Raw genomic sequence first — 14,301 nt, forward strand, 5'->3', positions numbered from 1 at the left:
TCTCGATCTCCTGACCTCGTGATCCACCCGCCTTGGCCTCCCAAAGTGCTGGGATTACAGGCGTGAGCCACTGCGCCCGGCCCCCCAGTTTCAACAATCTTCTTAAAGGGTAACTTTCTATCATATTTTAAAATAAGACACAGGGTCTCACTCTGTTGCCCAGGCTGGAGTACAAGGGAGCCACAGTCATAGTTCACTGTGGCCTTGAACTCCTGGACTCAAGTGATCCTCTCACCTCAGCCTCCTGAGTAGCTGGAACTATAGGCGAGAGCCACCATGTCTGGCTAATTTTTAAAAAATTTCTGTAGAGATGGGGTCCCGCTATGTTGCCCAGACTGGTCTCAAACTCCTGGCCTCAAGCAATCCTCTTGCCTCAGCATCCCAAACGGTTGGAATTACAGGCCTGAGCCACTATGCCTGGCATGTTATCATTAACAGTGCTTTCTCAAGCAGGACAAAACCTGGGTACTGCAGAACGGACTTTTACTGGATTAAAGGTAGAAGCCATTTCTAGGTCCTGGGTGGCAAAGTATACTGATAAAAAAAAGTACCATAGAGCAGGTTTTCTTTTTTTTTGAGATGGAATTTCACTGGTCGCCCAGGCTGTAGTGTAATGGCACAATCTCGGCTCACTGCAACCTCTGCCTCCCCGGTTCAAATGATTCTCCTGTCTCAGCTTCCCGAGTAGTTGGGATTACAGGCACCCGCCAACACGCCTGGCTAATTTTTGTATTTTTTAGTAGACACAGGGTTTCACCATGGTGGCCAGGCTGGTCCTGAACTTCTGATCTCAGGTGATCCACCCGCCTCAGGCTCCCAAAGCGCTGAGATTACAGGCGTGAGTCACCGCGCCTGGCCTGTATTTTGTTTTTAATTAATTTTTTAGAATGAGTAAAACGCACACTTAAACATTCCAAAGGAACAAAGAAATATTCAGTGAAAAGTGGTTCTTCTTCTAATCTGTGTCTCTTAATTTCCCAATTTTCTTCAGAGGTGACCATTGTTAACCCTTCCAAAAGAAATCTTATGCTTATACAAATATATCTTGATTGCTAACTCTCTCATTTTAAACAGGAATGACAACGTATTGTTTTGTACCCTGTTTAACAAAACACATGTTAGAGAATAAAATATGTCAGCACTTAGGGAACGGTATCATTTTTCTTAACGGCATAATAATGGTCTGATAGAGAATTTTTTTGTGGGAGGGGAGTGACACACACAGACATATAGCTAAAAAACGGCCAGGTGGGGTAGTCCCAGGACTTTGGGAGGCTGAGGTTGGAGGACTGCTTGAGGCCAGGAGTTCGAGACCAGCCTGGGTAACACAGTGAGACCGTTTCTATTAAAAAAAAAAAAAAAAAAAAGCAACGCATGGTGGCATGTGCCTACAGTCTCAACTACTTGGGAGGCTGAGGCAGGAGGATTGCTTGAGCTTTAAAGGAGTGATTCAGGCTGGGTGCGGTGGCTCACACCTGTAATCCCAGCACTTTGGGAGGCCGAGGTGGGTGGATCACCTGACATTGGGAGTTCGAGACCAGAGAAACCCAGTCTCTACTAAAAATACAAAATTAGCTGGGCATGGTAGCGTATGCCTGTAATCCCAGCTACTTGGGAGGCTGAGGCAGGAGAATTGCTTGAACCAGGGAGGTGGAGGTTGCAGTGAGCTGAGATCATGCCATTGTACTCCAGCCTGAGCAACAAGAGTGAAACTCCATCTCAAAAAAAAAAAAAAAAGTGATTCAACTTGTCAGAGAACTTGCATTTCAATTTCATATGCTTTCACCTGTTGTTGGAAATGAATGTGCACTGGCAGATGTTTTGGCCACGCCTGGTACACAGTAGGCTGGCAAGAGGTGTGTTGAATGAACACATGCATCCAGTCCTGCCTGGCTACACAGCAAGGGCAGGAAGGGGAGTCATATCCAGAAGAGAGAAAGTATCCATAGAAACTGGATCCATCCAGCGCCCCAATCTGCAGGCAGAGAGCCACACAATTATCCTGCCAAGCAATCAGGGTCCATACCTGCTTGCAAAGGTACTCTGAGAACTTTCTTAATCCCTCCTCATGCAAACCCAGCAGTGGGAAGATCTTGAAGAAGCGCTCCACCTGGGGCAGATCACCTTCCTTGGTGGCAATGGCGAACTTCTCTGCCACAATGGCTTTGAGACGTTGCTCAGCTTCCTGCAGCAATTTCAGGTTGGCATCAATCATGCTCCCTGCTTAACAGAAAGAAAATGAAAATTCAAGTAAAGAATAGTACTGTGTCAGGTCCACGCCACTTTGTGTAATACTATTCATTCAGCAAATACGTATTAAGCACTTACTATGTGAAGATGCTGTGCTAGTAATATGTATGATTACAAGATGAATCAGCCCTGATCCTACCATCACAGAAATTAGGATCAGGTAGAAGAGACAGTTTGTGCACAAATTAAGATGATGAAATACAGTAAATGATGTGTCATAAGAAAGGTGCCAAAGGCTGGGCGCGGTGGCTCACGCCTGTAATCCCAGCACTTCGGGAGGCCAAGATGGCTGAATCACGAGGTCAAGGGATTGAGACCATCCTGGCCAACATGGTGAAACCCTGTCTCTACTAAAAATAGAAAAATTAGCTGGGCATGGTGGCGTGCGCCTGTAGTCCCAGTTACTCAGGAGGCTGAGGCAGAAGAATCCCTTGAACCTGGGAGGCAGAGGTTGCAATGAGCCGAGATCATGCCACTGCACTCCAGCCTGGCAACAGAGTGAGACTCCGTCTCAAAAAAAAGAAACGTGTCAAAAAGTCACATTTCTGGTTAATCAGAAAAGGCTTCCTAGAGAAGGTGACATCCCACCTCTTGAAGATGGGCAGGATTCTGATACCTGCGCAGGAGAACAAACATTCCAGGCAAAGGGAATGAAATACATGAAGTAATAAAAGCAGAAAGATGAAAAGAATATTTGCAGAGTATTCCAAGTAGCATATTCCTTGGCATGTGGAGGAGCTTGAGAAATATTTGCACAATGAGTGGATGCATAAGTGAATACCATTAAACAAGGCTAGAAAGACAGGGTGTATAAAGATCATGGAAGATCTAAAACATCAGGTTAAGAATTTCATTTTATGAGTAGGCAATATGGTCAAGTGCAAAGAACCCTCTGGCCAGAGAATCAGTAGATCTGGATTCAGTTTCCTTTTCCATAAAATGGGAATACAGTAGTCCCTTCTTATCTGTAGGGGATCCATTCCAAGACCATTATGGATGCCTGAAACCATCGACAGTACTGAACCTTAAATATACTATGTTTTTTCCTATACATACATATCTACGATAAAGTTTAATTTGTAAATTAGACATAGTAAGAGATTAACAATAATATATGATAAAATATAACAAGATACCATAATAAAGTTATGAAAATGTGGCCTCTCTCTTAAAATATCTTACTGTACTGTACTTACCCTTCCTGTGATGAAGGGACAGACCGGGTGGTACAAGATTTTATCACACTATTTAGAACAGCAAGCAATTTAAAACTAGTAAGATGTTTACTTCTGGAATTTGTCCTTAATATTTTTGGACTAAGGTTGACCATGAGTAACTGAAGCTGCAGGGAACTGAAATGGCAGAAAGTGAAACCACACATAGGGAAGACTACTTTAACAAAGCCTGCCCCAGGATGGTACAGGACCTACGTATGGCCTATTACCAGACAAGAAAACTTCCTGGCTGGGCGCGGTAGCTTACGCCTGTAATCTCAGCACTTTGGGAGGCTAAGGCGGGCAGATCACCAGAGATCAGGAGTTCAAGACCAGTCTGTCCAAATGGTGAAACCCCATCTCTACTAAAAATACAAAAAACATTAGCGAGGTGTGGTGGTGTGAGCCTATAATCCCAGCTACTCAGGAGGCTGAGGCAGGAGAATCGCTTTAACCCAGAAGGCGGAAGTTGCAGCGAGCCAAGATCGCGCCACTGCACCCTATCCTGACAAGGGCGAGACTCCGTCTCAAAAAAAAAGAAGAAAAAGAAAAAAGAAAACTTCCTAAAAACTGATGTGTTTTTATTGGTCGAGTCTGCTTACTTCAGATTACAGATGATTTTAACTAAACTAAAAACCAAGTTTCGGATGCTGACCCTCTTTGCCCTGTCGGCTGAGCTCAATGACTGACTTGTCCAGGCACAAGTAGCGATGAATATGGGCTGCAGCCTGCTCATAATCTTCATTCCTCAAAGCAGTCTGAACTCCATCCATGCAGAACTTCAGGTCCAAGATGTCATCAGCTCTCTGAATGGCCTGATAGAGGCGGTTCTGCAAAAAGATTTGGTACTTAGAAACAATGTCCTATTCTTTCAAAAACACCCCTCAAGAAGGTAGGGAGATTCAGGAGCTGAATCTGGTCAACCTACATGTCCTTTTAAGCTGTCAACAGCAATCTCACAAACACCACCACTACTGTTAAGGCAATTGTTATTGATGATCAAGACCACTGACAGGTACCATAGAATTTTAATAACGTGATCAAATCATTCTCTCTTTTTTTTTTAGACAGAGTCTCACTCTGTTACCCAGGCTGGAGTGCAGTGGTGCAATCATGGCTCACTACAACCTCTGCCTCCTGGGCCTAAGCTATCCTCCCACCTCAGCCTCCCAAGTAGCTGGGATTACAGGCGTGTACCACCATGCCTGGCTAGTTTTTGTATTTTTTGTAGAGGCAGGGTTTCACCATGTTTCCCAGGCTGGTCTCAAACTCCTGAGCTCAAGCTATCCACCTGCCTTGGCTTGCCGAAGTGCTGGGATTACAGGTCTGAGCCACAGAGCCCAACTTTTTTTTTTTTGAGACAAAGTCTCACTCTGTCGCCCAGGCTAGAGTGCGGTGGTGCAATCTTGGCTCACTGCAACCTCTGCCTCCTGGGTTCAAGCAATCCTCCCACCTCAGTGTCCCAAATACCTGGGATTACAGGTGCACACACCCACAACCTGCTAATTTTTGTAATTTTTGTAGAGACAAGGTTTTGCCATGTTGCCCAAACTCAGGCTGGTCCTGAACTCTTGAGCTCAAGCAATTCATTCTCCTCGGCCTCCCAAAGTGCTGAGATTACAGGAGTAAGCCACCACGCCTGGCCTACTTCATTTTCTTACCTAATTGCCCTGGATAGAACCATATAGCCACCAACTCACATATTAAACTCACATATTGCGCCAGGTGCGGTGGCTCACGCCTGTAATCACAGCACTTTGGGAGGCTGAGGTGGGTGGATCACGAGGTCAGGAGTTTGAGACCAGCCTGACCAACATGGTGAAACCCCATCTCTACTAAAAATACAAAAATTAGCCAGGCCTGGTGGCGCACGCCTGTAATCCCAGCTACTCGGGAGGCTGAGACAGGAGAATTGCTTGAACCCGGGAGGTGGAGTTGCATGAGCCGAGATCAAGCCATTGCACTCCAGCCTGGCAACAGAGTGAGACTCCGTCTCAAAATAAATAAATAAATAAATAAATAAATAAATAAATAAATAAATAAAACATGCTTGCTTGTTCTAGAGACATAGTAAGAGAAGACACCCTTGTCTTGTTCCTCATCTTAGGAGGAAAGAATCACATCTTTCACCAGTAAGTATAATGTTAGCTGAGGGTTGTTTTTTTAAAAAATTTTTTGTAAAATTTTTTTACAGGGTCTTACTGTGTTCCAAAGTTTGATCTCAAACTTCTGGCCTCAAGAGATCCTACTGCTTTGGTCTCCCAAAGTGTTAAGATTGCAGGCTGAGCCACCACATCTGGCCAGCTGTGGTTTTTCACAGATGCCCTTTATCAGGCTGAGAAGTTCCCCTCTATTCCAAATTTGTTGAGTGTTTCTACCACGAAAGGGCACTGAATTTTGTTAAATGTTTTCTTCTGAGTCTGTGAGGTGATCATGTGTTTTTTGTCCTTTTTTCTATTAATATGGTGTATTATTAGGTTGGCGCAAAAGTAATTGCGGTCTTGGCCATTACTTTTAATTGATTTTCAGATGTTAAATCAACCTTGTGTTCCTAGGATAAATTCCACTTGGTCATAGTATATAATCCTCTTTATATATTGCTAGACTTGCTTTGCTGGAGTTTTGTTGAGTTACTTTTTTTTTTTTTGATACAGAGTCTCGCTCTGTTGCCCAGGCTGCAGTGCAGTGGCGTGATCTCGGCTCACTGCAAGCTCTGCCTCCCGGGTTCACGCTATTCTCCTGCCTCAGACTCCCGAGTAGCTGGGACTACAGGCGCTCACCACCACAAATGGCTAATTTTTTGTATTTTTAGGAGAGACAGGGTTTCACGGTGTTAGCCAGGATGGTCTCGATCTCCTGACCTTGTGATCTGTCCACCTCGGCCTCCCAAAGTGCTGGGACTACAGGCATGAGCCACCGCGCCCAGCCTTGTTGAGTACCTTTATGTCTATATTCATAAGAGCTACTGATCTGAAGTTTTCTGTGATATTTTTATCTGGCTTTGTTATCTCACATTAGATTTCTATTGGATGGTGCTCTTCTAATCTCTAATGTGGTAGCTTTTTTTTTTTTTTAAATAGAAGCTGGTATTTATTAACTTATTTATTTATTTATTTTTAATTTGCAACTCCACTCTGCAACTCAGGCTGGAGTACAGTGGCATGACCTTGGCTCACTGCAATCTCTGCCTCTTGGGGTTAAGCGATCCTCCTGCCTTAGCCTCCCAAGTAGCTGGGACTATAGGTGTGCATTACCACACCTGGGTAATTTTTGTATTTTTTAGTAGAGACAGGGCTTCGCCATGTTGCCTAGGCTGGTCTCAAACTCCTGGACTCAAGAGGTTAGGCTGCCTCAATCTCCCAAACTGCTGGGATACAGGTGTGCACCACCATGTCCAGCTAATTTTTGTATTTTTTTGTAGAGACAGGGTTTTCCCATGTTGCCCAGACTGGTTTTGAACTCCTGGGCTCAAGCAATCCTCTTGTTTTGGCCTCCTAAAGAGATGGGATTGTAGGTGTGAGTCACCACGCAAAGCCCCATAGACATTTTGATGTTGTAGTTAGTAGAGGGCAGTAAAGAAGCTACTGGCCAGGCAAAGTGGCTCACACCTGTAATCTCAGCATGTTGGGAGGCCGAGGCGGGGAGATCACCTGAGGTCAGGAGTTTGAGGCCAGCCTGGCCAACATGGCGAAAGGCGGAAGGATAACTTGAGCCCAGGGGTTCGGGACCAGCCCGGGTTACATGGCAAAATCCCATCTCTACAAAAAATACAAAAACTAGCCGGGCGTAGTGGTGGATGCCCGTAGTCCTAGCTCCTCGGGAGGCTGAGGTGAGAGAATTGCTTGAGCCCAGGAAGTTGAGGCTGTAGTGAGCTGTGACTGCACCACTGCACTCCAGCCTGGGTGACAGAGCAAGACCCTGTCTCAAAAAAAAAAAAAAAAAAAGTTTGATGTATTACCTTGGCCAGGTCAAGCTGACGAACTTTGCTGGACACATTCTCAGCCAGGTTGCAGGTAAAGGTGATCATTCCAGCCAGCTGCTTTGCATCTCCCTCAATCAGCTGCAGGTTAGGACTGGAGAAATACATTGTCAGCATACACATAACCGTAGGGCAGAGAAGAGATAGAAACTTTTTTTTGCATATGGACACTATGTCTTCTACTTCTTTCATACCTACCTATAACTCTTAGCTCAGTTTGCTCTATACTTAGCTTTTTCTCAAGAATGTTTGACTGCAAACTCAGACCTACACTTGATAAAAAATTAACTTTTTTTTTTTTTTTTTGAGATGGAGTCTTGCTCTGTCGCCAGGCTGGAGTGCAGTGGTGCAATCTCGGCTCACTGCAACCTCCGCCTCCCGGGTTCAAGCGACTTTCCTGCCTCAGCCTCCTGAGTAGCTGGGACTATAAGCGCGTGCCACCATGCCCAGCTAATTTTTGTATTTTTAGTAGAGACAGGGTTTCACCATGTTGGCCAGGAGATGGTCTTCATCTCTTGACCTTGTGATTCAGCCTCCCAAAGTGCTGGGATTATAGGCGTGAGCTACTGCCCTGGCCAAAATTAACTTCTAAAACCAATAGACACCCCTAAATAGGTACAGCCAAAGAACTAGAGAACAAATTCTCTCAATTGCTAAGTGAGCATAAGATGCACTAACCAGTACTATGTGAGAGGATGGTGAGATCAAGGAACAATTTTTGTTTTTGTTTGAGACAGGTTCTCACTCTGCCACTCAGGCTAGAGTGAAGTGGCACAATCGTAGCTCACTGGTTTCCAACTTCTGGGCTCAAATGATCCTCCTGTCTTAGCCTCCTGAGTAGCTGAGACTACAGGCGCATACCACCATGCCCAACTAATTTATTTATTTATTTATTTTTATTTTTTTTGTTTTTCAGACAGGGTCAAAAGTGATCCTCTAGATGTGGCCTCCCAAAGTGCTGGGATTACAAGCATGAGCCACTACACACAGCCAGGGAACAATTTTTACGACTAACAAATATACCCAGTCTGTAAAAATGGTGGTTCTCGGCCGGGCGTGGTGGCTTATGCCTGTAATACTAGCACTTTGGGAGGCCAGGCAGGCGGATCACTTGAGGTCAGGAGTTTGAGACCAGCCTGGCCAACATGGTGAAACCCTGTCTCTACTAAAAATACAAAAATTAGCTGGGTGTGGTGGCACATGCCTGGAATCCCAGCTACTTGAGACACTGAGGCAGGAGAATCGCTTGAACCTGGGAGGCAGAGGTTGCAGTGAGCCAAGATCATGCCACTGCACTCCAGCGTGGGGGACAAAAACGAAGCTCCAGCTCAAAAAAAAAAAAAAAAAAAAAAAGGTGGTTCTCAAACTTGAGCTGTGCATTACAACCACTTCGTAGGCTTGTTAAAACACATCTTCCTGGACCCCACCCCTAGACTTCCTGATTTTGTAAGTTTGGAGTGAAGCCCTAGGATCTGCGTTTCTAACAAGGTGTGATGCTGGTACTACTGGTCCAAGGCCTCTTTGAAAACCATCGAACTAATACCCTTAGGTGTTCACTTTATCTTGAGATAATACCCTTCACATTTCAAGCTGAACTGGTGTTTATAACGGAAAGTTTAAAAAATGGTCACTTGTCCAATTGACCCTGTTGGAATTTACATTAGCTCTTGCTGAGATGCACAGACTCACCCCATTCGGTGGAGAGTGACCATCTTACTTTCAATGGTGTTTTGCTGTTCCAAAAGAGCATCCAGCTCTCTCTCCACCACTTTCTGAAACACAGAGAAACATCCTGTCAGCAGAATGATCAGAAGGAACCTTAACGGTTATCTAATCCAATCACTTAGCTGAAGGGTGAATCTCATTTCCAAATCCTTTTTTCCTTCCACTATGCTCTTCTTAGACTTTAACAATGCTTCATTTTGCATTTATGTTGCATGATTGTTATCTTACATATATCTTATTCCACCTGGCAGATGAGCACCATAATGGGAAGAGACAAACTTTTAGTCAGTATCATTAGCATAGTGCCTAATACAGGAAGGCATTTAAAATACAATGCCTGGCCAGCCCTGGATCCCAAAGTAATCCCAGCACTTTGGGAGGCCCAGGTGGGTGGATCACCTGAGGTCAGGAGTTCATGACCAGCCTGGCTAACATGGTGAAACCCCATTGCTACTAAAAATACAAAATTAGGTTGGGCATGGTGGCTTACATCTGTAATCCCAGCACTTTGGGAGGCCGAGGCGGTCGGATCACGAGGTCAGGAGATCGAGACCATCCTGGCTAACATGGTGAAACCCTGTCTCTACTAAAAATACAAAAAATTAGCCGGGCGTGGTGGTGGGCACCTGTAGTCCCAGCTGCTCGGGAGTCTGAGGCAGGAGAATGGCATGAACGGGGTGGGGGCAGAGCTTGCAGTGAGCTGAGATCATGCCACTGCACTCCAGCCTGGGCAACAAAGTGAGACTCCGTCTAAAAAAAAAAAAAAAAAAAAAAAAAAAACAATTAGCTGGGTGTGGTGGCGGGGGCCTGTAATCCCAGCTACACAGGAGGCTGAGGGAGGAGAATCACTTGAACCCAGGAGGTGGAGGTTGCAGTGAGCCAAGATCGCGCCATTTCACTCCAACCTGGGTAACAAGAGTGAAATACTGTCTCAAAAAAAAAAAAAAATACAATGCCTAAACAAAAAACACCACACACATCTTGCTGAAATGAAATTTCCAGTGACAGTTACCAAAAATTTTCTTCTTGGTGCATAGTCAGTAGCCAGAGGTTATAAATATAATTCTCTCTCATTCAAGCCATTTATTGTGCAACCTCAATTTATGTAACATTTTTATGCTTTGGTTTTTTAATCTGTAAAACAAGGACAGCAATATCGATCTCACTGAGCTGTTGAATGAGTCAAACAGGAAACCACACAAAGTGCTTAACATGGTATGTGGCATATAGTTCAACAACAGCCATTAAAATTAACCATACATTTTTATTTTTTTGGGGGGGCTCAAGCGCTCTTCCTACCTCAGCCCCCCAAACATCTGTGACTATAGGCGTGCACAACCCTGGTCCACTGTTTAATTTTTTTGTAGCAACGAGGTCTCACTATATTGCCCAGGCTGGTCCCCCACTATCTGCTATTGCCCAGGCTGGTCTCCAACTATAGCTCAAGCTATCCGCCCATCTCAGCCTCCCAAAGAACTAGGATTAGAGGCATGAGCCACTTGTGCCCAGGCAGCTATACTTTTTTTTTTTTTTGAGATGAGTTTCGCTCTTTCACCCAGGCTGGAGTGAAGTGGCGTGATCTTGGCTCACTGCAACCTCCGCCCTCTGGGGTTCAAGCGATTTTCATGCCTCAGCCTCCCAAGTAGCTGGGATTATAGACGCCCACCATCACCCCCGGCTAACTTTTGCATTTTTAGTAGAGACTAACATGGTTTCGCCATGTTGGCCAGGTTGGTCTCGAACTCCTGACCTCAGGTGATCCACCTGCCTCGGCCTCCCAAAGTGCTGGTATTACAGGCATGAGCCACCATGCCCGGCCACATACATTTTTATTAAAATCGTTTAGTAGGTTCCACAGCGAAACTTCCTCTTGACAGTCATCGAATACACATACAGAACTTACATCATTTTGTCTGTAAGATTTCCATAATTTTCTACCCAACATATGGAATGACTGAATGAATGCGAGCTTAGGAATGTTAAGTCAAGATACTAATTTTTTTTTTTTTTTTGAGACAGAGTCTCTCTGTGTCTCCCAGCCTGGAGTGCAGTGGTGTGATCTCGCCTCACTGCAAGCTCCGTCTTCCGGGTTCACGCCATTCTCCTGCCTCAGCCTCCCGAGTAGCTGGGACTACAGGCGCCTGCCACCGCGCCTGGCTAATTTTTTGTATTTTTAGTAGAGACAGGATTTCACCCTGTTAGCCAGGATGGTCTCCATCTCCTGACCTCGTGATCCATCCGCCTCGGCCTCCCAAAGTGCTGGGATTACAGGCGTGAGCCACCGCGCCCGGCTTTTTTTTGAGACAGAATTTCGCTCTTGTTGCCCAGACTGGAGTGTAATGGCGCTACCTTGGTTCACTGCAACTTCCGCCTCCCGGGTTCAAGCAATTCTTCTGCCTCAGCCTCCCCAGTAGCTGGGATTACAGGCATGCGTCACCACGCCCAGCTAATTTTGTATTTTTGGTAGTGACTGGTTTTCACCATGTTGGTCATGCTGGTCTCGAACTCCTGACCTCAGGTGATCCTCCCGTCTTGGCCTCCCAAAGTGCTGGGATTGCAGGCGTGAGCCACCGTGCCCCGCAAGATACTAAATTTTAAAACACATCTTGCTGAGGCCAGACAATAAAACCCCCACACACTAAACTAGCCAGGCATGGTGGTGTACGCCTCTAATTTCATCGACTCTGATTGCAGCACCAGAGCATTCCAGCCTGCGCAACAGAGAGCGGCCCTGTTTCTAAAAATAACAAAACAAAACAGAACAAAAAAACACCACACACATCTTGCTGAAAAAGGTATCAGAAACTGCTAGAGTTAGTGCAAGTTTATACTTGAAAATACTCAAAAGATATCTCCCTCAGGCTGAAACTGCCTTTTGTGCTCAACTTTGCTAAAAGTTTGGTCTGGGAAACAGCTGGTAAGCTTAGATTAGAGCTTAGATCTCTTTTGACTGGCAAGGAACCCAACTGACATTCGAAAGTGAATTGACAGCATCGAGTTGCCACTGAAAATTAAAGGAGGCAGGAGATAGAACGTTATGAACTCAAAGGAATTGGAGAATCTAGTCCACACCCCTCATGTGATAAAATATCAAGGGTACGAGAGATGAAGTGACTTGTCCAAGATTAGAGAATTGTGTCAGAGTCTTAAAAGCTCAAACCTCTACAAAGATGTCCATCTGTCCAAAACGCTAAAATCACACCCCCAAATCACTCCCCACAAGAAGAAGTCTTAAAACGCTTCAAGAAGTTAATCTGCAAAGGCTTCCCTCTTAAATAACAGGATGAAAGCGTTTCATAATTTGTAAATTAAGCCAATGCAAAAGGGCGCTTATTACTTTGAGAACCAAGCACTTCGGCAAATACTCTCAGACTAACTTTACTCCCGTGGAGAAACTGGTGATCATGGATCAGGGAAATCAACGGGGGTCTAGGGAGGAGAGGCTGCAGATCGCCCAGATATCAGGGAAGACAAGCTCGGCGCGTCAGACAGCGTGAAAAGAGTTGCTAGGTCTACTCATATACCCGACTAGCTTCCGCTTCTTTGTTTTCCCGCTTTTTTGTATACCCCAGCAAGGAGAGTTTCCCACAGCCCGGATTTCCCGACTGAAGGCTCCCACTCTCCCTAGATCCTCCATGAAAAAGAGGAGGTTCGGCCCCGCACCTCCTCGCCGCAGAGCCGTTCGTATACAGCCTCCAGCTCCTGCAGCTCTGTCAGGGAGCGAATGAGCTCAGCGGAGATTTCGGAGCAGCGGCCACCTCCCACCCCCTCAGACGGCGGCTGCACCCCTGACAGCTTCGGAGGCGAATCAAGGTCCGCCATCTTGGTCCCCATTCGGCACTTCCGGTCCCGCGAGGCCCCCCTCTTCGTTGGCGCCTATTTGGGGCTGCCCACAGAAGTGCCCAATGAACTCTTGTGGTTTTTTTTTTTTTAAAGTCTACTTCAAAAAACCTATTAATTTTCTATTCTCCTGGAAAAAGCAAAGCAATAAGCATGTTTAAATAATTTTGAATGCGGTGTGGAAGCAAGACGGAAGCATTTTTTAAAAAATTATATATATTCTTCAGGCGCGGACTGGGTGCCTTTTTCCGCCGCGCGCCACCGGAATGTCCCTGACTTGAGGTCTTATGGCGGACGCCAGTATGTTGGAGTTGGTGGTGGCTTAAGTTTTGAAGGGAGGTAGCATCCGTTGGATATCCACATCATCCTTCTCGCTGCAGGGTAAAAAAAACAGCCTGGAGACTTCTCCGGGCCCGGGGAGGCGGAGAGCGGCCATATGGAAGGGAGACCTGAGACTTTGGCGGGGGTCACGGGCAGTCTAGGCCCGAGAGGTCCGAGGCTGGGGACCAGGAGGAGGTGCAGAGGGATGGTTGGGGCGCCAAAACGGCTTCCTGCAGTCATCTCTCGCTTCCATCCACAGTGTGGGAACATATCCTGTCTCAAAATAGGGCTCGTGGAGATTGCTTTTAACTTCTGGGGCTCTGAGACGGGGGAGGTGTGACAAGCAGCGGGAGGCATGAATGTCTCCCTCTGGGTAGAGTAAATGGTGCACCGATGGGAAGATGGAAAGATGAAGCGTGTTAAAAGCGTAAATAACGGAAACAGTCTTTAGAGCCAAGACTCCGGTTTAAATTTGTATTTTGGTAGTTGGGCAACTTGTCTCCCTCTGAGCCTCTGTTTTCTCATTTGCGAAATGGAGGACAGAGTTTAAATGCGATGTTTCCTTGGAGGATGGAGAAGATGCAGTGAGCAATCATACAAGCTTTTTGTAATAATGGTAAACAGACGTGGGGAAAGTTTTTTTGTTTTGTTTTGTTTTTGTGACGGAGCCTTGCTCTGTCGCCCAGGCTGGAGTGCATTGGCGCGATCTCGGCTCACTGCAAGCTCCGCCTTCCGAGTTCACGCCGTTCTCTTGCCTCAGCCTCCCGAGTAGCTGGGACTTCAGGCGCCCGCCACCGCGTCCAGCTAATTTTTTGTATTTTTAGTAGAGACAGGGTTTCACCGTATTAGCCAGGGTGGTCTCGATCTCCTGACCTCGTGATCCACCCGCCTTGGCCTCCCAAAGTGCTGGGATTACAGGCGTGAGCCACCGCGCCCGGCCCAGACGTGGGGGAAGTTTTAAAGCTTACCAAA

At 46.0% G+C, this 14,301-nt stretch overlaps 1 protein-coding gene across 3 annotated transcripts in view; it reads right to left on the reverse strand.

Moving 5' to 3' along the window:
- The window catches only part of COG4 (component of oligomeric golgi complex 4), a 39,589-nt gene extending 26,571 nt beyond the window's left edge, over positions 1-13,018 (reverse strand). For all 3 annotated transcript variants that reach the window (XM_030829491.1, XM_030829481.1, XM_030829488.1), the window contains exons 1-5: positions 12,832-13,018; positions 9,133-9,215; positions 7,423-7,537; positions 4,120-4,294; positions 2,027-2,220 (exon numbers count right to left, since the gene is read on the reverse strand). In XM_030829491.1, the coding sequence (XP_030685351.1) occupies positions 2,027-2,220; positions 4,120-4,294; positions 7,423-7,537; positions 9,133-9,215; positions 12,832-13,002 (738 nt within the window). In that variant the 5' untranslated portion in view covers positions 13,003-13,018. The remainder of the gene's footprint in view (positions 1-2,026; positions 2,221-4,119; positions 4,295-7,422; positions 7,538-9,132; positions 9,216-12,831) is intronic.
- Positions 13,019-14,301: the final 1,283 nt, after the last annotated feature.

Source organism: Nomascus leucogenys, chromosome 2 (assembly GCF_006542625.1).
Source record: "Nomascus leucogenys isolate Asia chromosome 2, Asia_NLE_v1, whole genome shotgun sequence".
Lineage (NCBI taxonomy): Eukaryota > Metazoa > Chordata > Mammalia > Primates > Hylobatidae > Nomascus > Nomascus leucogenys.